Source organism: Argiope bruennichi, chromosome 9 (assembly GCF_947563725.1).
Source record: "Argiope bruennichi chromosome 9, qqArgBrue1.1, whole genome shotgun sequence".
NCBI lineage: Eukaryota > Metazoa > Arthropoda > Arachnida > Araneae > Araneidae > Argiope > Argiope bruennichi.
In genome coordinates, this window is record NC_079159.1 from 124,799,172 (window position 1) to 124,825,559 (window position 26,388).

The window sequence follows — 26,388 nt, forward strand, 5'->3', positions numbered from 1 at the left end:
ATTGTGTTATTTTGCATGCCAAATTGTGCCATTTTCTATTTTTGATTGATCTTTTAATTGCACAAAGGCTAATTCTGACCAAGTTGCCCTTTTTCTGTTTTTAAAATTCATCTTACTCTTATTTGTGTATATATATAAAAAAAATATTGGTGATACATTTAGTTGAAATGTTCTATTTTTGATTAATTGATTACCATTTTATGGCATAAGGGCCAGTTATGACCAAGTTGCTAAATTCTAGTTTTGAAATTCATCTTTCTCTTATTGTGTATGTGCAAAAAAATAGCTTGTTGGTGATATATTTAATCAAGATTTTTCTCAACTTTTTGTTTTTACTAATTTTCAGAATTGTTTTAAAACTAGCACAACAGCAATTGATTTTCCCCCCTCTTCGTAAATCTTGATGTTGCTAGAAGTTGTGCTCATTTATATGCTCTGTTATTATTTTAATAATAGCTCATATGTAATTTAATGTATCTTGGTTTTATCTTGCCCTCGTTGTTCGTTTCTTTTTCTTGCTAATCTTTGTTTTCTGGTTGTGGGATTTTCTCTATACATAATGCTCACAAATACTGAAATCAAAGTTAATATTTAAGAATGGAATGAAATAATGATTCAATAAAAAAAACAAAATATTTTTAATAAAAATATTTAAAAAATATTTAAGATCTTATTAGCAGTTATCTCTAATAATATATTTGAATATATTATTAGAGTTGAATAATATTGAAGTGAGGATATAATGAGCAAAATTGCCATGGTAGAATTCAGAAAACCGGGAAAATGCAGTGAATTTTTTTATAGTTCCTTTTTTATTCCATCTAAAAAATAACCTATCTAATGAATATTATAGGAATAAAAAATTGTTGCCTTAGCACTAAAAAGGGAACTAGTCTGTAATCGCAGAAACTCGCTTCTTTTTTACTTGTCTCCCCTCACCTCTTTCTTGTATAGATCAGTTTAATTTCGATTTCAAAGACAGGTGTTCCCTTTTTATGAGATTCCCGGATTGTAGCTATTAAAGATCCGTGAGATTGCTATAACTGTGTGAGAGAATAGAATAAATTTCTGTGGCAGGAATAGAAACATTTAATTTACAAAAGTATCGTGGTGGTGTTTGATCACTTACATGTGAGTTTATTGAATGATTTTTTTTTATTATTTGAGTGATTGTGAGCTTAATTAGAGTAGATTAGAGAGCTATTTTAAATAATGACCAACTTAAATTCTGCATTTAATAGGGATTTGTCAGAAATATGAATTCTGATTTCGCTGAATTGGTTCGAAAAATTCCGCAAAATCCTTTTTTTTTTTTTTTTTTTTTTTGCGTACCACTAGCTATGTAAGAAATTTATAAGCTTAATTAATAAGGGAAAAACAAAAATTTGTTAGTCATACCAAAAGAGGATAACATGCAAAAATATGTGCCAGTTAAAAATATTCATTGTTGATGTCAGACTAAAAGATACATAGGAGAATGATGTCATGTTAAGTCTGAAAACATCAAATTTGAAAATTAGCCTATTTCAAACTTTTCAGTTCAAGAACAATAATCGAAAACAGAACTATTGTGGACATTAAAATTTGTTGCGCCGCATTCGTCCCTTAATTCATTTAATAATGTATCAGAAATATTTTCATTGATAGTGGAACAACCAAAAAAAATGTACATTAGATTGTACAAAAATGTCATGCATTTTTGTACAAGGTAGTTTGTGACAGATTTTTTCAGCATTCTTGTTTAACAGTAAAGAAAAATGCCATCAAAAACATAACTTGTAAAAATAACCAAGTCTCGCAACTCAGTTCTTCTATAGTAAAATGTTGTGAGATCCATGTAATACCAAGTCGGTCAATTTATTCAGTCCCTACTTAAGGGTCTTTCCTTCTTAAGTTATTACGTAATTAGCTAACCTAACAACATCTTATAGTGACCATATCAATATTGAAAATCTTTTATGGTTTAAATAAATAGAATGACTTGGCCATCGCATGAAAACACAATGTATCTTTACATTAAATTAGATTACATTAACATATTATATTAAATTAGATTGTTTAGTGCGATTGCCAAGTCAATCTATTTATTTAAACCATAAAAGATTTTCAATATTGATATGGTCACTATAAGATGTTGTTAGGTTAGCTAATTACGTAATAACTTAAGACAGAAGGACCCTTAAGTAGGGACTGAATAAATTGACTGACTTGGTATTACATGGATCTCGCAACTTTTTACTATAGAAGAACTGAGTTGCGAGACTTGGTTATTTTTACAAGTTATGTTTTTGATGGCATCTCATTTCTTTTTTTAGATAGTCCTTTTCTTATTTTTGTATGTAGTCTTCCTCTTTTTCTTTTCCGATACTACTTCTTGAGCTTCAGCTACAGTTTTTCTCATAGCCCACTCCCTGTATCTATGGGTTTTTCTCGTAAGCTTTGATGTTACAATTTTTGACAAGTCTGAACGGTAAATACTTCTTAGTCTGTTGTATTCACAAATTAAGGATTCCTGCGCTTTAATACTTATAAAGTCGACATTTATTAGATGTAAGCCGTCCAGACTTATAACTCTCGAAATTGCTACGTAAGCTTGACCGGATGTGAATACTGCAGAACCGATATTCATCAGTGCATTATTTAGATTTAGGCTCTGACTTTTGTGTATGATTATAGCACAGGCTATACATATGGGAAACTGTTCGCGATGAACATAAGCACTATTAATAATTTAAAATTTAATTTTGACCGGACTAAGCTCGTAAACATGTTCTTTATTAAATGTAATGTATATTTTCTTAATTATTTTTGTATTTTCCTTATCAACCTTTACTCTTTCCACCATACCGATAGAACCCTGAACTAAACCAAGACTCACGTCAATATTTCGCCTTAACATGACTTTTGCTCCTATTTTTATAATTATGTTCTCTTCCAGGGCTGCAGTCGTAGAAGCATCGTCTTCGTATTTTTTTATGCATTCACGAGCTCTTTTTGTGAGGTATCTGGGGCAATCTGTGCTATCTACAGCTGTAAGTTTTATTTCGGGATGTGGAAGAGATTTAAGCATTGCAGTATTTAATTGTTGACACATGTTTTTTGTAGGTAATAAGCAAACAGTATCATCAGGAAGTTTCTAGAGGTGTTCAATTATTTCAATTAATCTGTTTTCATTTGAATTGGATTTTAGAGTTATTAATCTAGTCGAGAGTAAGTCGCGGTCCTTTCATTTGAATTGGATTTTAGAGTTATTAATCTAGTCGAGAGTAAGTCGCGGTCCTTTTGTGTAGTCACATCAATTCTTAGTCTATTTAGCATTTCAACAAAGTCAGAATCATAGAGCTGTCGCATGTTAATTGTAAGTTCATCGTATATGAACAGTTCAATCCACAGATTCGTTATCCTGAGGGAACCTAACAACTTATTAGTTTCAGCAGTTGGTAGTTTTTCAAAAGGTGACTTTTCTCTTACTGGCGGAAGCTGTAAGAGATCTCCGAAAACTGCAAGATGTTTTCTACAAACCACCCATTCTGATCATCGCTTGTGTCGAATATTTCAGGAAAGCGTAAATGAATATATGTTAAAGTAACATTGGATATCATTGACACTTTGTCTATGATAAACAACATTACTTCTTTCAAATCAGATCTCAGAACTTGGAGCACTTCATCAGAAAGTGGCTTGTACTTCGGTGTTTACTTGTGTTCTACAGGCAGCTGCAATAGTCTATGTATAGTCAATCCATTCACATTGAATGCAGCTATTCCTGTTGGAGCACTAACTGCCACTTTTTTGTTTAAATACGCCTTAACCCAAACTTTCAGAGTTTTTATTAAAAAGCTCTTTCCAGTGCCACCAGTTCCACTCACAAAACAGCGTAAAACGTCAGCGTTATTATCAGTTGTGTCCATTTTATTTGTGATCTTATCAAAGACTCTTTTTTGATCGGCCTTAAGTTTTACGATCATACTTTGAAGATCAGTTTGCTCTTCTACCAGATTGATTCTCTGAAAGTCACCCATTGCGTTTGCAGCTTCCACAGCTTCAAATTGAATTATTCCAAATTAGATACTGTTACAAACCTGTAATTTTGCTTCCCAGAGCAAATAGTGTCATCATAAGAAAGACCGTTTTACAGTAATCTGTACTGGATGCTGTTAGATGCCGAGCCAGTGATCCCAGAGCTTGGAGACAAACTTGGCGACGAATTTGCCGACAAAATAGATAATGCTCGAAACTTCGAAAAATTTATCGATCCGTCCATTATTACACGGATATTTTAGTTTTTCCTTGATTTATACACTAAACTCTAATTGTATTCTAAATTTGAAGCTTCTATGTCTGCTAGAAGTGCCTTAGAGTTTTGATGATCTGTCAGTCAGTCAGTCAGTGACAAAATTCACAAACTTTGACTAGTTATAATTCTTAAACTACTGGTTCAAATTTAATGAAATTTGAAATATACCGTATTTATATAATGCTTGCTTGGTTACTGAAAATTCAGGCTTCTAGTTTTATCCAAAGCAAAGTTATAGGGGGGCGAAAATGGCCTGAACTGCTTCAAGAAAAGGATGGTACGGCCGTGCCGCTTGTTTTTTGCTCGACTTGGTGGGGGCACTGTCGTGCCCCCAGATACTAGCTAAAGGAGCATGATAAAAGTAGCAAAAATATTAAACAGCTTATCTTTCACATTCCTAAGAATATAAGGTTGAGAAAAGGTTTAGTCAGCCTTCTGTAAATTAAAAATAAATCATTATTGTAATTGTTATTTTTAAATTTGCTGTTTTCTTGTGTACTGATTTTTACATTCAGTTTTTCTGAATCTAAATTTTAGAATTCATCAAAATATTTTATAACAACATCCGATTCAAATCGTAATATTTGCCAAGTTATTTGTTTATAATATATTACATACTGAATATTCCATCTGAAAAATACTTAACTTTGAAACACATAAACAAACTCTTAGAAGGATAAAAATGGAATTATTAACAGAATTTCTGTTCTGTTTAGAACTGTTGAAGTGAACAATACTGATGCAGAAGGCCGTCTAGTATTAGGAGATGGTGTAAGTATTTTGATTTGTAGTGTAATATTTTCTCTACATTTCTCATGTTTTGAATCATTTAATGAAAGTCGTTTTGGCGTTAGAACTATTATCTTGATTGAGTTGTATACTTTTCTATTAACTTTTTTAAAAAATAATTAAATAGTAGCTTTTTATCAGTAATAAATTAACATTTTATTTTGAAAAGTAGTGTTATGAATCATTCATCACACATCGCCACTAACTTTACATTAAGCAGAAAATATTTAAAATTTCTGAATGCTGGGGGAAAAAAAAATCTGAATAATACTTTGAAGTTTCCATCCAATTTTAATTGCTTTTTATGTAATTTTTGAAATAGTTTAAATTTTTGTGAATATGTTGAATCCAAATTTCTTATTCATATTTTTACAATTTTTAGGTTGCTTATGCCAAGAAAGATTTGCAAGCCACAATAATTATAGATATGGCTACTTTAACTGGAGCCCAAGGTGTTGCTACTGGGCGTTATCATGCTGCATTGCTTACAAATAATGAAGAATATGAAAGAAAAGCTATTTTGGCTGGGAAATTATCTGGTGACTTAATCCATCCAATGCCATTTGTGCCAGAATTGCATTTCTGTGAATTTAACAGTTCATATGCTGATATGAAAAATTCAGTATCTGTAAGTTAACATATATTCATTTTAACATATATTAAATTAATATATGTTAAATTTATTTATGATGATAATTCTAAAATTCTTGGGGCACTATATAAAGTTCCAATTAAAACTTTTGTAAAATGTATAGTTGTGTAAAAATGTATTAAGCATTTTTTCAATCATATTAAATTTACATAATCGGCATGATCAATGGTCCTGCTGATCACCACACATTCTCTCAAATTATGGGATACACTAGACAGAGCTTCCTCATTTTCTTTTCCAAGTTGATTTTCACAATATTTTATGATAGCTGTTTCCAAAATCCCTGTTTTTGTAGAGTTAAGATATTCAACTTCTTTAAACTTTGACATTCTAGAGGTAATATTTATCTTTAACTGATAACAAAAACTTAATTATTTAATTGATGTCATAATCTGTGAAGAATTAAAAATGTAAATAAAATGTGTGGAAGTTGAAACACCATTTTGTGGACCACTACATCAATGTACATTAATCAATCTATAGAATTAGGTGTTGCACTGCTGATTAATAACAGAATATTCAATTTTTTTTCCCTACTGAGAAATTCATATTTTTACTGATTTTCATTGTTAAGTTTTAATTTATTTTCTGAAGAATTTTAGTTCAACAACTTTGAACATGATATCTAAATCTTTAAAATTCAGAACTGTGAGCAGTTTTTGTTTTTATGCTGGTCTTTTAATTGTTTGGAAAATCTTTTCAATGTGTTGGTATTTATGACAATAAAAAACTATTGATATTTATTTTTATTGAAATTTCATTTTAAAAAATTGACATTATATATTTCAAAATCGGTCACTTTATCAGCTTTGCAATAGACTGAAACTTTGTTATTACCTAGCTCTAATTGATTCTTGAACTTGCAGCATATTACTTAAAATTTTGAATATGTTATCATTAGGGTGGGAAATTTAATCTTGATATTGTTTTTAAATTCTTAAAGTGCTATAAAAGTTCAGTTTAAGCACGAAACTGCTTTAATTTCATCCAACTAAAATGTAATATTATTTATCATTCGAAAACAAATATATATATTTTTTACTTCTATTGAAATATAAATCTTTACTGTAAGTCCTTAAAATTTTCTTTGATTTTTCAGGATAGTTCCTGTGGTGCAGTATCTTGCGCTGGTTTATTTATAGGATCACATTTAGGATTTGATTATGATGGGAAATGGCTCCACATAGATATGGCCAAGCCATGTTATCAGGTAAAATTATTTTAAAATTAATTGTTATACATGTTTTGGTGTGTGGTTTAACACGCATTGCCAAATTTACTTTAAATTAAAGTATTACAACATTTTTACTTAATGAAAACTGCCAGCCATGTAAATAACAAAAATAAATTTTAATTACAAATTAAATTAACAAATATAGAATATGATACATTGGCCGTAATTCCATCGACCAGCACGAGGCAGAAGTTCTAAGCCAGCTGGCGAAGGCAGGAAGTGAATCACTCGTATCCGTTGGAGAGCAAAGTTCATCTCCAAAGGTATGATTGATGCTTATCGCCAGTTGGCGAAACAAACAGTCATTTATCGCCTGTTTGGCCGCTGCACACTCCCTCCGCAGTCTCATTGGAAATGGACATAACGACGTGGGGGTCGAACTTGTTGGCCTGAGCGAGTTGTTTGCCTTGCTGGAACGACGATGGATGTCTCAGCTGGAAGTGTTTTGGTACACTTAGTAGTGGAACTTGCTTCTTGCTTGGCCGGTGGTATACTGGAACACTCAGGAGGAATTATAAAAGCAGGTTTCAGACGGTCTATAGAGATGGTATGGGAAGTTCCCTTGATCTCGAGATCGAAAGTTTTCTGTCGCCTGACTAGAACTTTGTACGGTCCATCATATGGTGCTTGTAGGGGTTTGCGTACACCGTCATGTCTCACAAATACATGTGAACACACGTTGAGGTGAGGATGTACAAAGATTGTTCTTTGGCCATGACAGGACGTTGGAACTGGTCTCATCGTTGCAAAATGACGTTTTAAGTCCTCCACGAGTTGCTTGGGTGATGCGTCTCCAGGCGTTGGATCGAAAATTTCTCCTGGTAGTCGCAGAGACTTGCCATATACCAGCTCAGCTGTCGTCGCTTGCAGATCCTCTTTGAAGACGGACCGGAATCCTAGTAACAAGGTGGGCAGTGCTGCAGACCACTGATCTGTGTGTAGGCTTTCAAAGCTGCCTTTAATGGGCGGTGGAACTCTTCGATCAGGCCATTGGCCTGAGGGTGATAAGGAGAAGATCTGATCCTTTTAATTCCTAGTAGCTGAGAGAGAGCACGGAACAAATCACTCTCAAACTGTCTGCCTTGGTCAGTAGTAATTCTTGCAGGACAACCAAATCTGGCTATCCAGTGCTTAAAAAAATTTTGTGCTACTGTCTGTGCTGTCATGTCTGGAATTGGTACGGCTTCTGGCCATCTCGTGAACCTATCTATCATTGTTAAGCAGTAATGGTTTCCTTGAGAAGGAGGTAGAGGGCCTACAAGGTCCAGGTGCACATGTTCGAACCTCTGTGATTGGGCTACAAATTTTCCTACTGGGGTTTTAGTATGGCGAATTACCTTCCATTTTTGACACGGGATGCAATGCTTAGCCCAATTGTTGCAGTCTGTTCGAATGGAAGGCCAAATAAAACGCGATCGAATTAATTTTGAAGTGCTGCGAATGCTAGGATGAGATAAATTATGTAGTGATGCAAAAATTTGTTGACGAAATGATTCAGGAATATAAGGTCGAGCTGTACCTGTTGATACATCACAATAAATGGGAGTTTCGCAATTTGGAAAAGCAATTCTTTTAAATTGTAATGTTGCAGAATTATCGATTAAATTTTTTAATTCAGAATCAATTTGTTGTGCTTGTGCAATTTCGTTATAATCTATGGGATTTGGCATGTTTATTGCGTTTATCCTCGAAAGTGCATCTGCTAATATATTCTCAGAGCCTTTTATGTGGTGAATATCGGTGGTGAACTGAGATATAAAATCTAATTGTCTAGCCTGTCTCGGAGAGCATTTGTCCAAGCGCTGTTGGAAAGCATAAGTTAACGGCTTATGATCAGTAAACAAAGAGAAATTTCTAGCTTCAAGCATATGCCTAAAGTGTTTGATGGCAGCATAAGCTGCTAATAACTCTTTGTCATAAGCGCTATAGTTTCTTTCTGCTGGGGAGAGTTTCCGAGAAAAGAATGCGAGTGGTTGCAATTCTTCATCTACTAATTGAGACAATGTCCCTCCGATTGCAAAGTCTGAAGCGTCGACTTGTAAAATTAATGTGGCATCTGGTTTTGGATGTGCCAATAAAACAGCATTTGCGATTAATTGTTTACAATTTTGGAATTCTTCTTCCGCTTTATCTGACCAGTCCAATTTCGTTTTATCATTCTTTTTTGCACCTTTTAAATATGAAGTTAAATGTACCTGATGTTTTGCTATGTTCGGTAAAAATCTACGGAAAAATTTTAAAAAAACCTAAAAATCTTTGAAGATCTTTTACTGTTTTTGGTTGTGGATACTTAAGAATCGGTTCACCTTTATCGGGTAAAGGTTTAGTTCCCGAACCAGTAATTAAATGACCTAAGAAAGGAATTTCTGAGACGCCAAATATGCATTTTGAAACATTGATGGTTAGTCCATATGTATTTAATCTCTCTAGTACGATTCGTAAATGAGCTTTATGCTCTTCTTGGCTGGAACTAAATATTAAAATATCATCCAAATAAACATAGCAAAATTTAATATCTCCCAGGATTTCATTCATGAATCGCTGAAAAGTTTGCGCTGCCCCACATAGTCCAAAATTTAAGAATGGGAATTCAAACAGTCCAAATGGTGTACAAACTGCTGTTTTTTGTATATGATCCGGATGCACTGGTATGTGAAAATAAGCACGGACTATATCAAGTTTCGAAAAAATATTTTTTCCGTAGAGTGCATTGGAAAAATCCTGGATATGGGGTATGGGATAACGGTCCGGTACCGTACAGGCATTCAATCTTCTATAATCACCAACAGGACGAATGCTACCTGAGCTTTTGGAAACGACATGAAGGGGAGATGACCAAGGTGATTTTGATGGTCGGCATATGCCTTGATCCATCATGAATTGAAACTCTTTTTTGACGGCGTCATACATTTCTGGATTTAGCCTTCTAGGTTTACTATGGAAAGGCGGATCTGTTGTTTCAATAAAATGCACCGTATTATGTTTAACAGGTTTTAACCCAAATGTTAATTTTGTTAATTCTGGGAATTCTTCCAAAATTTTATGGTATATTGATTCACCAGAAATAAGTTTTAGAGATGCATAATTTGTTGATTTTGAAATTATTCCGGATTGGGTAAATTTAGTTACATTATCAATAAGTTTGCGCCCTTTGAGATCTATTAATAGGTTAAAGGTTTGTAAAAAATCCGCCCCTATTATTGGAACAGGCACATTAGCAATTAAGAATTTCCATGGAAAATTTCGCCTGAGACCTAAGTCCACATTTAATAATTTAGATCCATAAGTATAAATTTTGGAGTTGTTAGCTGCAAAAAGTTGCAGATAATCAGGTTTTAGATTTTTTTGGTTTTCATTGAGTGGTATGCATGAAACATCAGAGCCAGAATCGATCAAAAATTTGAAATGTGATCTCTTATCAAAAACATGCAAACAATACGATTGCGCGGCTGCCGTCGATGTAGGTTGATCGACAGCCGCTATTGCGAGTTTTCCGGATCCGCGTTAGTTGAGTACGCACATGTGCCTTTTCTCCGAAACGCGCATGATAACAGAATTTTCTCCCACGATCACCAGAACGCCCACGCGAAAAACTACGGTGTCTGTTTTTCCGATGGAAAGGGCCTCTGCTTCTGTCGCGTGAAAACCGTTGTACCTGCTTACTTAAAGCGGCGATTTCTATTCGGAGTGCAGTAAACTCATCCAGAGTGGAAGCTTTCCGCATGGCATTACTTTCCGCGCTTCGGCTTACGGCAAAGACGCTACTATCTGTTGAGGAAATACGGACCTCGGCAATTTTGTCAGCCATGTTGGCCAAATTATCCAGGGGTTCACAACTTATTGATAAAATTGCCTGCATTTTTGACGGTAGTCTTTGCAGCCATAAAGTTTTGAGAAAATGATCTTTTATGCCTGTGCCACCACCGAGTTCGCGCATCTTTCGAAGTAACTGCGATGGTTTATCGGCGCCTAAATGTAGTTCCGAAAGCAGTCGACGGATTTGTTCATTTTCCAAAGCGGCAAATTTGGCTACAAGTCGAGCCTTTAATGCATCATATTTGTTGGTGTCGGGGGGTGCGAGTAAAATATCAGCAACCGCTGATAAAGTTTCCGGATCAATAGTTGCAATCAAATGATTGTATTTTGTAAGATCGTTACTTATCTTAGCTAGAGCGAAATTGCTTTCTACTTGGATGAACCATAATTTTATATTGTTCCTCCACAGCGGTGGTATTTTCACCGAAAGATGGGACACCTGCGACTCTGTCGGAGCGTCAGCATTGACAGTTTCGTTTTCAGAATTAAGCATTTTTGGTTTCTCGTTGTGGAAAACTAATAATTTTACAATATTTACGAATATCAGAAAAATTTATAATTATTTAAATACACGTGGTTTTTAAAAAAATTTGGGAGTTAAGAATCATAATAATAAACATGGTAGCCAAAACGAAAGTAATAAGAAATTCGAATACAAAAAATAACACGAAAAATAATACTGAATATAAATAATACGATTTCTTCGCCAAAATAATGGGGAAATAAAATATTGACCAATCACAGAGAAATGAAAATAATATTCGAACACATACCTGATCCTTGATGTATTACTTCTCGGCACCATAATCCAAAATAATCCATAACGAAAAGTAATTGAGAAAGTACCGGGTCACCAGTTTGGTGCGTGGTTTAACACGCATTGCCAAATTTACTTTAAATTAAAGTATTACAACATTTTTACTTAATGAAAACTGCCAGCCATGTAAATAACAAAAATAAATTTTAATTACAAATTAAATTAACAAATATAGAATATGATACATTGGCCGTAATTCCATCGACCAGCACGAGGCAGAAGTTCTAAGCCAGCTGGCGAAGGCAGGAAGTGAATCACTCGTATCCGTTGGAGAGCAAAGTTCATCTCCAAAGGTATGATTGATGCTTATCGCCAGTTGGCGAAACAAACAGTCATTTATCGCCTGTTTGGCCGCTGCAATGTTGTTACATTTATGGACCAATGAATTACAAAATCAGATTTAGTATTGATACTATTTGTGTACTATGCCATGTTTCCACAATATGTTTTCAGTAATTGGGCTTGAACTAAATGTATTAACCTGCAAAGTTTCCTAACTACTGATAATTAAAGAAAAAACAATTAAAAAAGTAATTTTATTTTGAAAAATCTTTTTTTTATTGACATTAGATAGTAATGAAAACTCAAAAGAAATGCAGAACATTAAAAAAAAAAAACGATTTAAGTAGTGAAAGATATAATAATATTTAATCAAAGTATTGATTTATTCAGAAGTGTGTTTGATTAATTAAGTTTAAGAATGGAAAATTGCTTAAAAATAAGAATAAGATGTTCCCATCAGTTTCATCTTTTGACTGAAAGATATTTGAAGTTTTTAATCAAGCTTCTCAACTGTATGGAGCATAAAAATATCTATCTTTGAAAAAATTTTAAAAATGTGAAACAGAGTATGTTCATTATGAGATAATTATATCTATCAACTTTTACAGGGTGACAGAGCCACTGGATATGGTGTTGCTTTGTTGAATACATTGTTTGCATATGCATCCCAGAATCCTATGCTTTTAAAGTTGGCAAATTACATGAAGGAGGAATCTCAATGAAAGCAACACATTCTAATAATCCTATTGCATTTTATTGTTCTTTTAATGCATTGTATGTCAGTAAATGGACATGCTATCATCGATAATCAAAAATAACAAAAAGATTTGTTATATACTGATATTTCTTCAAACTTTTCAAACGCATTTGATGTGTAATATCTAATTATTGTTTGGGGAATGTATAAAAGTATTATCTTCTTATAGGTTTGCAATTTATTCAAAATATAAAATAGAATATGTATAATTAAAACATTATTGATCATCACTTTTTCATAAATAAAAATTGTCAAAAAGCGTTTTATAATTCTTTGACATTGTAAGATTTAGTACAATAAAGTATTTCAAATGTAGAGAATGAAGAAGTATAATATGCTGAAAATTATTTAGTAACCAAACTTTTTCTTACAAATTGTCCTTGTTAATCTTGCCCTAGTCGTAATGAAATGAAATTTTCCTTGCAGAGTACTTATTTGGAAATTGTAATGCATGTAGAATAAAACTATAGAAAATTATTTAACCAATTCAGATATGTGTTATCTATTTGCTATTGTAATTAACAAATGGTTAAATATTTAAAGTCAATGTATATTAGAGTTCTTCTACATAAAAATTGAGACAAGGAATGGAATCTTGTAAGAAAAGTTGTTTATGAGAAAAAGTAAAGTTTGCTACATTAATTATATTTCCCCATGCTAGTATGATGGCACTTAACATTCAATATAATGTTGCTTGTCCAGTGTCCGTTTTCCAACTACATCTAATACAAGAGCACATTCTTTATTTCTGTTCATTCTGTACAATATGTATCTTTAGATCTAAACGGTGTGTTATGTGCAATTAATTTGTTAGTTGCCATTTTTCCCCCTGGAAAAATTATTCTTTCAGCTAGAAAAAAAGATTAAGAAATAGCTTTATTCTAATTATTTTTAACAGTAAATGAGTTGTATTAGATGGAGCAGAACAATCTTAAAAGAAAGAAAGAAAAAAAATGATCAATTTTTCTATGTATTTCTCCCTTGTTTTTGAAAATATTTCAAATATTGATGAAAAATAGTGGTTTAAAAGAACATTTGTATGTCTTCAGTGTTTCTTTGAACAACCAATCTTTCTTTCTTCAAATTGCAATATTCAAAGTTGTTGTGACTCATAATTTTGCATGCTGCAAACATGTTGAACAATTTCAATGTATATGAATCCAAATTCAAATGTTCTGTTATTGAAGAAATTGATTTTATAATATAGGATGTCATTGATTTGGGAATTATTTAAGCTGTATTAAAGTATGTTAGTTGTATATCAACAAATTCTCCAAGGTATTTTGGTGTATAAGAAAAATATTTTTTAAAAATTAGAATTTAATATGAGTTTTACAAAAAATACACTCACCCATCATATGTCGTTGAAATTTGAAGTAAAAAAAATTAGTATTTTTATAAGCATTTTTAAAACATATAAAATAAATTATTCACTTAAAAACATATATATATATATACACATTGTTCCTAAAAATAGGTACAACCAAGAGAATGCTTGTAATGGACTAGTTCCAAATAATGTGAAGGAAATTGTTGCATATTAACATTCAGTCGTTACATTGAAATTTGCTTTCCATTTGTCAAATAGACTGGTATATAACAATTATGTTTCATGAAAATTTTAATTATAGGCTTAAATTTTAATCATTACACATTTTTTATTGTTTAATTTATTTTATATGTAGTTTTTAACAGAGTCACGAAAATTAACTGCAATCATGGTAGCATTACTTTCTCCATATATAGTACAAATCTCTAAGGCAAGATAGTGGCTAAAATGATTTTTATTTACTCACATCTCATTTTAAAAATGTAAATATAAAAAAACTAAATCATTTTTATAGCTTTTTAGATTCTCAATAAAATAAATTTTTTGCTAAATGCAATTTACTTCTGTGTTTTAAATTTGGAAAAAGAACCCACCCTGAGTGATTTTTCCCTCATATATTTCCTAATAAAGGCATCCCCCCTCTATGAATAAATTGTGGATACTGGGCAAGATCATGAACAAAATGTGTGCTCCATTCTTTTATTAATATTATTATTTATTTCAAAATAATGCACATGAGCATTTTTTGTTTCATAATGAATAAAGAAAAGCGAATATGTATTTTGGATGCCTTTTTCTTGACCAGTTAAAACGAAAATTCGCACAAATCTACAAGTGTTGGAAGAAAAGCGTATTTTATTTGTCTAAATTGTTGCTTTATCGCGTTTACATTCATACGGATGCATAGATGGTAAACCTATTGATGCATTTGGTCCAAAATTTGGCACAGATCTGCACTTCAAATATTAAAACTGTCTACTAAAGTTAATCCATTGAGCTCTTTTTACTCAGACACAAAGATCAACAATCTTCTTGTGTATAATATTTATAAATTTGAAACAAAGCCCACGTATTAAAATTCATCCATCAAGCTCGGAGCGTTTTTTAACTACCATATCCACAATGAAGCATAACTCCAAAAGTGTTCTTTTTAGGGTTAAGGAGGAATTTGAAACAAGGAGATTCGTTAAAATCGCGAGTTCCAATTTTTTGACGATTATGCTTTCTCTTTGTATATTTTATATGTGAGAAAGAAAAAAAGCTCTTAATTTAAGCCCGTATATTTTATTAAATACCCGGAATTCTTATTTCTAAACTCGCAAAACCTTCAAAAATCATTAAAACTACCTTTGAATTATAATGACTGGTAATTAAGTTCCTGATGGTTTACGGCGCAAGTCATTTATATATTGTATGATATTTTTTCTTTTGTTTGTATTGTATTTCTATTTATTACATAATCATTTTAAAGAGATATTTTTATTAAAGTTTATTTTTAACCAAAAGAGAACAATGTAAATGGTTTTTAGATTTTGTATAAATAAAAAAATGTATTTGAAAGACAAACATGTTCTGTGTACTTTATTTAATATGGAATTATGAATTGCTACAGCAACTTATTTTTGTACGTTTTGTCAATATGCAATTACATTTTAATTTTCAAGGGCCTTTATGCATTTTCACAAGTCAAACTGAAAAGCATATTGTCATGCAAAATGCTTCATATCGAAAATTCCATTTGTCAATACCTCCCGATATCACCAACAGATGCCAACTTGCCCACGCCAGAATACAAGATCCAAACTCAACTAATAAAAGTTCAAATAAATAATGAAAACAATCTATGAAATTTCTGCTAAACGGAAATTCTTTTTAACTCAAAGATTGCTTAAGATCATGATTTAACTGTAACCATTTCATGGCAATGTTCACCTTAGCATATCTGTTTCATATTATAAAATTTTCGGTTACCGATATAAATGTAGGGACAACTTACTATAATTTTGTATTTTTGTTTAACTTTATATTATGTAGCAGTCTGAAGGGACAAGGTCAATCAGTGAGATAAAAATAATGCCAAAGCCAATTTTTTAATTTTTTTTTTTTTAATGAAGCGAAAGAATGATAGAAATGAAAATTAAATGAATCTCAACTTTTAGAGCGCCCTACTGCCTAACACATTTTTAAGATGTTAAATGAATGTAAATAGCAAAATCATTCATTTCATTGGATTGAAAACATAAAATCTAATATAAGTACCCACACAATACGAAAGCAATGTAAAAATGATTTGTTCTTACCATTTTGTCATTTTTATCATCTAATCCAAGATACAAAAAAAAAGGTGCTAGGATATCTTTCCACACTCACTTCCTGGTGACTAAAAACAGATATACTCTCCCCCTTCTTCAATATTGCAAACTAAAGAAACACTAAGTATATATCTAATAAGATTGAGCCTCCTTTATCATTTGTACTTTGTAACCCCCTATAAAAAATATTTCAAAGTACAGAAAAAAAAAGAAAAAAATGAGTGTCTACGTCATACTCTTTTTGTCTTCGAATTATGTGATTTTCGTCGCCTCCATTTTAAAAACTGGAATGGTTTGAAGGTTTGTTTGTTTTTTATTTCAAAAACTGGTGAGTTTCCTTGTCCTACAGTTTTACGACAGTAAAATGCATTAAAAAAAAAACATTACATCACCTCCTGTAAGAACCGCAACTTTACTGCAAAAAGGGCCATCATTCCTTCCTCCTCATCCGCGGTTTCTTCCAGTAATAAAAATCTGGAACCTAATTGCGGTACAGACTAGATTGTGTTTCTAACTACATCCTAGTAAAAGAGGATGAATATAAGAAAAAGGGGGGGGGGGGTTTCCATTTGCCGCCGAGAAAATTGGCCGGTTCGTGTAACAACTCCTGAAATGTTTAATCCTCCACAAAAAACTTGCTGGTATTTTTTTTTTTTTTCTTTACGCAGCATATTACATAATATTTAATTTATTTCTTTTTTTTTATTTCTTCATATTTAATTCTTAAACTTTATTTTTTTTAAACTGACATTCTTACATCTTTTCCTAATAGCAAGACAATGACTCATTTCGCCATTTCTTCGATAGGAGCATACGTAATTTGTCACAAGCATTTTGATAATCAAAAGATTTAAACAAAAAATAAATGTCATGGCTAAGAGATTATGATAAACGGGTAAGACTACTCCAGGTGCAAAATCAAATAACATTTCAGAATTACTTAAAAACAGTTGAGTCTCAAAATCCTTGTTATAATAGGGGCTAAAAAAGATTAGCGAGAATTTCATTCGATTAGTTTGATGATAACCTTAGGAAGTGAGCATTATTTTGGAGCCAATTCCAGCAAATTTGTGATAATGTATACATCGCACCTGCAAATAAATTCCAGCACCTTGCTCAGACGACTCCGTGTCCAGAGTTCGGAAAGTGAAAGAAAGTGTACCACTAGCTTGAATCATGTACCTCCAAGGCCTGGATAATTCAAAAGCACGATTTTTACTGTTATTAACTTTTATTAAAGGTTTATGTTAGAAAATTGTTAAAACCGATAGAGTCGATTCAAAAGTATACAAAAATTGTAATGATATATATATTCAAACCTCGAACCGTATCTGCAAATATTCCCCAATAGCAGACATATATTGTATCATATTTTATGATATAAAACAATATTCGTAATATTGTTTAAAATTGGATAATATTATATAATATCGTACAATACTGTGCCACCTAGGTTGTAGAATCATTCACAGATGGTAATCAATACTAACAAATGTGCTGAATCCATGAACAGAAGTGTTCTTCGGCAGCCAATATTCAACTCAGCTACCGGAAGCTAATACTCAAATAATACTAAAGAATAACCAACTGATGGTTTTCCTTAAAGCAGAAGCTAAAAGACAAGAAAGAATTAATCTAACAATTAGATACAGATGAAACACGCTAATCATTTTTTTAAAGGAATTTTCTTACGAGAAAAGTAAAGTACAATTGCTGATTCATTGACCATAATTTCTAAGGACGAGAATTTTTTTTTTTAAACACTAGTAAGGACTTGAGCTCAATTTTTTTTTAAATTTTTTTATTTATTTATTTATTTTTTTTTTTGCTCAAAAGATGACTAGTATAGAATCAGATTATTTTTAACAGATTAATTACACTATTTTAATTGTCCGACACGTAAACACATAACTTAAAAGCCATATCTAACAGCATGTAAAGTCTTTTTGAAATGCGTAATATGTGGTAAAAAAGGCGCCACTAATTTATCATCCATCTCAGATATACTAGCAATAAGTGAAGGACAGTCCTCAAATTCTAAAATCAGTGTATTAAACAACATTTGGAGTTTAAGGGTTGCAAATAATTTATTAAGTCTACAAGACAGGTTTTCATTCGCATTTTGAAAATAACGCTAGTACCAAGAAGTAAAGAAGTTTTGTTTGAGAAGTCTTAGATTATGGATTCCCCCCCCCCCAAAAAAAAATATATATATATGAAAAGTCTGGCAAAAGCAAAAGGATATATTCCGTAAGAAAAGAATTCTAACACATTCCTTATCCGGTGTCATTAAATTTGATAAGTACGAATATACTTGTTAAAGAATCGGGTTAAGAAACTTAGACAACAATGCAATTTACAGCATGGAAACTTCAGAACAGTCGTCAAAATGCGATTACATTAGGTTAATGTATTAATGAGTTTGAAAATACTAATTAGTTTAGTTTAGTTTAGTTATATTAACGTCCCGTTTTAAAGCAATACAAGGGCTATTTTGGGACGGACCTCGTCATTTTGAACCGCGGTACCATTTTAACGTGCACCAGACCCGCTTACACGACGGTTCTTCAGTGGAATCGGGTCTCGAACCTGAAACCCTCCGGTTCCGAAGCTGAGACCTCACCACCAGGCCACCGCGGCCCTTGAAAACCCTAAAGTAACATTATCAGGCGTAGATAACTAGCCACAAGCTATACAAATATTCTTTGGTACTGACGTAATAAAAATACTTATGATGGCCATGCGATAAAAAATTTACATAGAAACATTAATTGGTTGATTTTAGTGACGCAAGGACCCCAAAAGTGAAAAACTTTAAAACAATGCTATACTAATGACTTTTTTTCATAAGAAAAAAATGGATATTTCTGCGCCAGCAAAATGAAATATTTTGAAGATGCAAGAACGCATTCAACGAGGGGAAAAAATAAAAAAAAAGGTTCTCAAAGAAAATTTCTAGAAGCTGTCTAAATTGATGAATAAGGCTATTTTTTTAAGACTATCTTACTTGCTGATCATTTGCCTATGAAAAATAGTTTTAATTTCGTACTAAAAAAAAAGTTACAACACGTAAGCGCAATATCGAGAAATTATATGAACACATGTAGAGTAGTCTTCGTAGAATGGAAAAAGGAAGATATCTCGAAGAGGTTCCCAAAGAAAAAATGAAGTCGTCACTAATTGCCACATCGACGTATGGTAACAGTGCGTCTAAGATTAGGCAGGAGTATAATGCTTCTTCAAAATATAAACGAACTCTCAGTCTCAATGACCGAGTTGAGAAAGGGTAAAATTTGTTAGAGTTGATTCCTCTCTATCACAATCAAACTTTATTCGCATAAATTTGCAATACTTGAGATATGCAAGGTGTTCTTGCAAAAAAAGTCCCTATAAATGAGGAAGAACCCCCCCCCCCATTTCCGCGGTATGCCAAAATTTGTCGAAATCTAAAATTATTAGGATGAAAAAGTTGATATAAATATTATTCAATTTTTTTTATTAAACGGATGAATGAACTTTTTCTAGTGGTGCCAGAAAAGTAATCAATTTGATGGCTATTTTTCAATGTATAGATGAAAGTATAAAGTATCGATGAAAGTTCATGTATAATAAAACTAAATTTGCTTTTTGCAGGAAAGTAAAAAGAATTGCTAGTTTGGAGCTTCTTAGAGTTATTGTTGCTGGTTCTTCCTCACAGATGTGGAAAGAATTTCAAACATACCATGTAATGTTAAGGTACAGTACTAGCCTGGCTAAATATAGAAGAATCATGGGTGCATTACCCATAATTATTCAAGAAATCAGAAAGATGCCTACGGATCCTGCAAATTAGTCAATTGATATTCTTCAACATAGCAGCTTTTCAGTTCGAAATGGTGAGAAGGTCCTAGCTCACTATGTCCTCCTCCTTATGAATGGCCAGTTAATAATGTAGTTGTATAAGCCAATGAGGAAGGAGTGAATGAAGAGACAAGAGGAACCATTGTGTCCTCGATGGTAAATATCCAAGTAACGAGTATCTAAAATAATCATTTTATTCACAAATAGTACGAAAAAGAGAGAATTAAGTAACTGATTCTATGCTTTCATTACAACCTTTCCCATGAAAATAAGTTAAAGGCAACATTATCTAAAGAATTCAAACAAGTTGAATATTTGGTTTTTAAGTTCCTGCAGTTAAAAGCTTTACAAGATTAAAAGTTTTTTTACTAAAACGCAATCAGTTGGTGACGGAAGTCTTAGAATTAGGATTAAATTTGAAAATAATAATGACTGTTATAAAAAGATTTCGTCTAAATTTGCTTAACTGTCACTTTATTGTCCAGTCAAAGCTAATTTGTGTAGAGCATGGGAAAAGTAGCCCATGTTGGTTCCTCAATTTTATTCGTTCATTTTAGAGAAACATTTTGGATTAATAATGGATAATAAAAATCATCCTCCCTGGTAATTATGCGAGATATGGTAAATTGAAACCAATTGAAGTGCCTTTTGCAACCCTGCCTAAAAATATATTTACCCAGACGAAAGTATTTGAGATATCTGGAGAGTAGAACATTGATAAACCGTAGATTGTGCTGGTTCTTTCTACACAACATAAAAAAATAATTTGAATGCTTTATTTACTTTTGCTGTCTGTATTTTGAATTAGTACAATCATTCACTGAAGAAGTTTTCATTCAAACATTAAGACAATTTATTGCAAGAAGTGGCAAGATTTTAGTTCTCTGCTAGAATGGCATAAATTTCTAGAAACAATGCATTGAAAGCATAACGTTGGGACAAGGTAGTCATAATCCAACTGCTCAGAAACTCATTAGGAAATGTATCTTTATTTCTGCAACATGCTTAGGTACCACAGCCTGTCGCACAACATTGTTCGATATGATATTAAACAATATTCTACAATATTAAACAATATTGCGAATATAGATCAATGTCATACAATATTTGTGTGCTACTAGGTGATGTTACTGTGGAAGAGGATGGTGAAAAAAGTGCAGAAACCTTTATTGCTGATATTAGGAATATCTTCAGTAGATTGCGAATAATGATGTTCGTGTGATTGTAAGTCAGTAAGAAATTCCGGACTTCCGAGTTGTATACAAAATGATCCAAAGAAACTGATACCTCTTACTCTCATCAGCATCTTAAGGAAACATTAGGGCAGTAACTCTAGATCTAGATAAAGTGGACCTATCTCCCATAACCGCAGAATCATATATATTCGTAAAAGCATGAAACAAAGGCTCAGAAATGAATATTGCTTTTCTGGTTCACAAGAGAATGGAGAGAAATAATGCTCTACGTGTGATTGTTGCGCTCATTGGGCGCGATGATGTACAGCTCTTTGATTGGCCTATTAGTCTTAGAAGTCTATTCAGAAAAAGACGGCGTTCTAATAATTAAGAAACTAAGAATCTTACAAGATAAGAAAGAAATTTCCAGAGGCTTCACCTATTAGAAATGTCAGAGGAAATTGGTAATGTCTTAAAGAAGGTTGGAAAAAAAAAAACTGACTTGCCTGTTGAAAATATTTCCGGCTCTTCCACTGTGAGCACTGATATTTCTGAAATGAAACACCGAGATAAAATAAGATCATGAAGAATCATAAGAATTTCTCAACCCAGATTAATATACTTTCCTCTTTTCCTCATAAGAATTCCTCCTTTTACACCGATTAATATACTTTGTTTCTATCATTTTATTCGACAATGGTAAGGACAAATTTCTTTCCAAAGTCATAAATAGAAATCTCTTTTTTCATTTAAATATTTGCTTAATAATTTAGTATTATCCATACGTCAATATAATGGGATTCGCTCTCACGAATCTTTTCTTTTGGTAAATTAGAGCTTCAATACTGTTTGTAAATATTTTTCTTCCGCTATTTTGATCAAGCAAACTTTAAAGAACAATTTGAATGACAGGAATATTATTTCAAATTTTCCCCTTTTTATTTGTCAATTTATACAATTTAAAAATTTTTTGCAAGATTTTTTTAAAATTTGCATTCACTGAATTGTCGCATGAGTGAAGATTTCTGCATATTCTTAAAATATAAGAAGACATAGTTATATCAACAAGCTTTATTTCATAAAGCTCACACTGACAGATTATATAAACAGTCGGGATAAAAATTATACAATTATATAAATCTTACAGACAAGAAGTCTTAACACATCATCGTTCAGTACAAAAAGATCCAGCTTTATGTTCTTGTTCCTGTTCCGTAGTTAGCACCGCCCACTTTGTCAACGGCCGCCCGAAGATATTCGTCTGTTAGCTCGTCAGGGGATTCGATTTGGAGTTCTACCGCAAAATTCTGTAACAAATGGAAAGAATGAGTGCGCTATTCGAAAAGTTTCTTTTTTTAAATTATTCTTACTATTAGGTCTTGCATGAATTTTAATCAGCGACGTCTATTGATAAACATGCGAAGTATATATATGCGACAACGGTTGGTTTTACCAATTTAGTATTATTGAGTTATTCAGTATATAAAGACCCCACTCATGGAACGCTCCAAATTATATTTTCGACATTCATTGCTTTTTTGTTGTTGATTTGAGGAAATCTGCTGCCAAAGCGCATCAGACACTTTTTGAAACTGATGATGATGATGCTGCTCCGTCATATCCCAATTGCCACTTTTGGTTTCAACGATTTAAAAGTGGCGATTTTGATGTCAATGACAAAGAACGACTTGGAGGGGGGTGGGGGGAATTCGAAAACATCAATTGCAAGATTTATTGGACGAAAATGGGAAAACATGTAGAAAATGATGAACAATTTTTTGATTGATATATATTGTACCAATTTTTTTCAATAAAAATGTTAAAAAAAAGTGAAAAAATGATCAAAATACACGTAAGCACCCAATATAATTCTTCCTCACCACTTTATACATTTATTTACAAAGTAATATTTACAAAGCAATGCAACCAAAGGAATTTGATTTTTACAAAGCCTTGCACAGAAATCTTCAATTTAAAAAGAAACTTCACGTGTTCCAGTTCATTAAACAAATACCCGTGATTACGTGCTTAATATTGAATTTATGGAGTAAATAGTTCGATTCATTCAAAATTCTGTTTTATGTAAAAAAGAACACTTTTTTTAAACCTTTGTTTTGTAATTGTATGATGAAATGTGTATGAATGGCTCCGCCACTCAATTCGTCCCACTTCATGTTTTCTTTATTTTCGCTTTTTCAAATGAGGTATAATCTAATTTTACTGTCACAAATCGCATTAATTCATTAAATATATTTAGTAGTTTTAAACAGGTGTAATTTTTGTCTTATCTAAGGAAGTAGCTTATAAAAATCCTAAAAGCACAGAGGCATAGGATTTGACGTACAATCTCAATCTTGATTTGTGCACAAAATTTGTAATTTTTGATGATATAACAGAATATTGTAAAATAAAATAAAAAATGTGCTAAACGCAACGAAAATTCAAGTAGTAAATGTATTCCAAAAACAATTTGCCTGCAGAATAAATATATACATAAAATAAGAAATTAAATTTTTTTCCCAAAGAAAACTCATTTTGACGTGGGAACCTTAATTTTAGTAAAAATAAGATAATCAGTAGCCGTACATTTAATGTCAACGAGCGAGAATGTTTCTCGTATACATTTGCATTATAGCACATTTTGTTCTTCGCGTAATAATATTGAAGCGATTGAGATTACATTTTGGATCTTTTATCGATTGAAATTGTAATTCAATATTTTATACCATTTAACAATTTCGGTATAAATAATACCTTCTGAAATTCATCTGTCACGTTCCGTTTTTGAATGATCGAACACGACGATCACATGCATATGAATGAACACATTTTCAAACAGTGAATGCGTTAGAAAATGAGATACAGATCCATAATTTATCTGCACTTACAAACTCGGAACTTGTTTTTTCAAGCTATTGTGTTTCTTGCACGAAAGTGGACATTCTTTTGGGGAACCGATATCAAAATTTGATAGAAATTAACGAATTTAGAGAACACACTAAATTTCATTGAATGCTTTGCTCTATCGTGTTTACAAAAAACAAAACGATATAACACCAAAAACAATTTCTCCCAATAAGTGTTGTATGAGACGAAGTCAAATTTCTAATTACTCGTGTACTTACACAGAGAAAAAGGATTTGAATTGTCGAATTCAAGATTGATTCGTTTCCATTTTCAGTCCGATTTCCGAGTGATAATTTTGGAATGACGCCTGTCGTCCGCTCTATATTTGCCCGTGAAGACAGGAACTCAAAAACGCTTCGAGCTAAAATCCGATTTGCTATTTTGAATTAGCTGAATAAAGTTCAAAATGTTTGGATTTCCATTAAATTTTCGACGAAATTCATTCAGAAAGTGTTTGGTTGGTTGTCCGAGTATAAGTGAATGATTACTACAGCTAGGTTAATAATATTTAGAGCATACATGTAGCAACTAAAATGAAATCTGTATCAGATTTGAAATCAAAACCCTTCCATCTGCCGGCCAGTTTGTATTTTTCTCATGAATGTAAACGAAGAATAACTAAAACGAAATCACTGAAATGAAATTTGTTATAGAAACGAGATGACATACCAAAGTTCAATTTCAAATTTCGGTTTCAATAGGTCGGAGAAAAGGCGTCCAAAGGACTCATGCAGGTTATAAATCCGTACTTTAACTCATGAGACGGAATTCTGTTCTCAGAGTTCTTTTTCTTAAATTATAAAAGCCTTCATGGAAAAAAAAAAAATTCATGATTCTCTTTCCTATATATTACTGTAATGCAATTGATATTAATTACTTCCTAGCACACCACAGAGTAAGAGAAAGTATTGTAATTGTAAAGTAAGTCCGAGAAGTTTTATGCTATCCCAAGTCCGAAAAATATTTTGAAATTACGTCAGTCCTTTTTATTTTTTTTACATACGATAATTAATAATTTCACAAACTGGAAGTATGGAATATATGATCTTAAAACCGAAATTATATTTATGTCAAATTTTTGACATGATGCTGAAACCCCCGAAAAATGTCTCTTTTTAACAGACGGCTTTTTCATTGATTATCGACCTTAAAAGAAATTGTTCAGTTCCCTACTCTAATATGCGGTGCATTGATGACCAATACAATTTGTCAGAGATTTTAAGTTATATTACTAATCGCCTTTAAAGCATTATTTTATTAATGACAAGTTTTTTAACGAATTTTTCACTTTGCATGACCAGTTAACCAATCAGAATAGTTTTTGTTTAGTATGTAAATAGTACTTTTATTTGATATGATAAGGTGGATCGTTCAAGTCACATAATTGGATTAGTTAATGTTATTAATATGACTGGCGAAGAGGTGACCGTTGAAGTAGATTAGTGAGTTGCGAAAGCTTAGTGTAAAACGCTATGAAACCGAGAATGTATGTTTTACTACAGATTTGAAGTTCATTTATTTGTTGTTTATATATCAGGCATTTGTTTGCATTATATATCATGCTTCTCGCCAGAAACTGTTTTGCATAAAGGTAGGACTTCGAAAGTCTTTGCTTCTGAAGAATTAGATATTCCAAGTGCAAAAAGTTCGAAACGAAAGCATTTTGTATAAGGAAGTTAAAAATCACTCTGTAGGATTTACTATATGTATTTATTTTTAAAAAAGAACAAAGAAATGTTTTAATTTTTTAAAAGCAATATTTTTTTTTATAAATTACTTGCATGAAAAACACCTATATCATAATATTATAATCACAATAATTCTGACGATCTTAATAGATGAATCTTAATTGTTACTTTGAGCAATAATGTTTGAATACTGTTTGTTATGTATTTCATTAAAGCATAACAATAACTAAATAATAATGAACTGTTGTAACAATATTTCAAAGGTATAACAGTGTGAATAATGATGTGTTGTTTCATTATTTGCTTGTTTTTCTTGATACGGTGAGCTTTATTTCGACTGAAAATAGACGTTTGATTTTTCAAAGCGCTTTTGATTTTATAAACTGCAATTCAAAATGACGACGGTGATAGTAGCTACTGTTTGCCTTGTGCTCTTCTTGGTTTCAAATACTCTGCAATTTTAACTTTTGGCACTGTTTCAATCTTTTTCCA

At 32.0% G+C, this 26,388-nt stretch overlaps 2 protein-coding genes across 3 annotated transcripts in view; one reads left to right on the forward strand and one right to left on the reverse strand.

The window, feature by feature from the left end:
* LOC129983842 (probable aminopeptidase NPEPL1) overlaps window positions 1–15,520 on the forward strand; it is a 38,968-nt gene extending 23,448 nt beyond the window's left edge. For both annotated transcript variants that reach the window (XM_056093502.1, XM_056093501.1), the window contains exons 9-12: window positions 5,014–5,068; window positions 5,469–5,714; window positions 6,838–6,948; window positions 12,496–15,520. In XM_056093502.1, coding sequence (XP_055949477.1) covers window positions 5,014–5,068; window positions 5,469–5,714; window positions 6,838–6,948; window positions 12,496–12,609 — 526 coding nt within the window. In that variant the 3' untranslated portion in view covers window positions 12,610–15,520. The remainder of the gene's footprint in view (window positions 1–5,013; window positions 5,069–5,468; window positions 5,715–6,837; window positions 6,949–12,495) is intronic.
* Window positions 15,521–22,357: 6,837 nt separating this feature from the next.
* Window positions 22,358–26,388, reverse strand: part of LOC129983843 (coactosin-like protein) — a 45,557-nt gene continuing 41,526 nt past the window's right edge. The window contains exon 4 of the mRNA XM_056093503.1: window positions 22,358–22,608. Coding sequence (XP_055949478.1) covers window positions 22,495–22,608 — 114 coding nt within the window. The 3' untranslated portion in view covers window positions 22,358–22,494. The remainder of the gene's footprint in view (window positions 22,609–26,388) is intronic.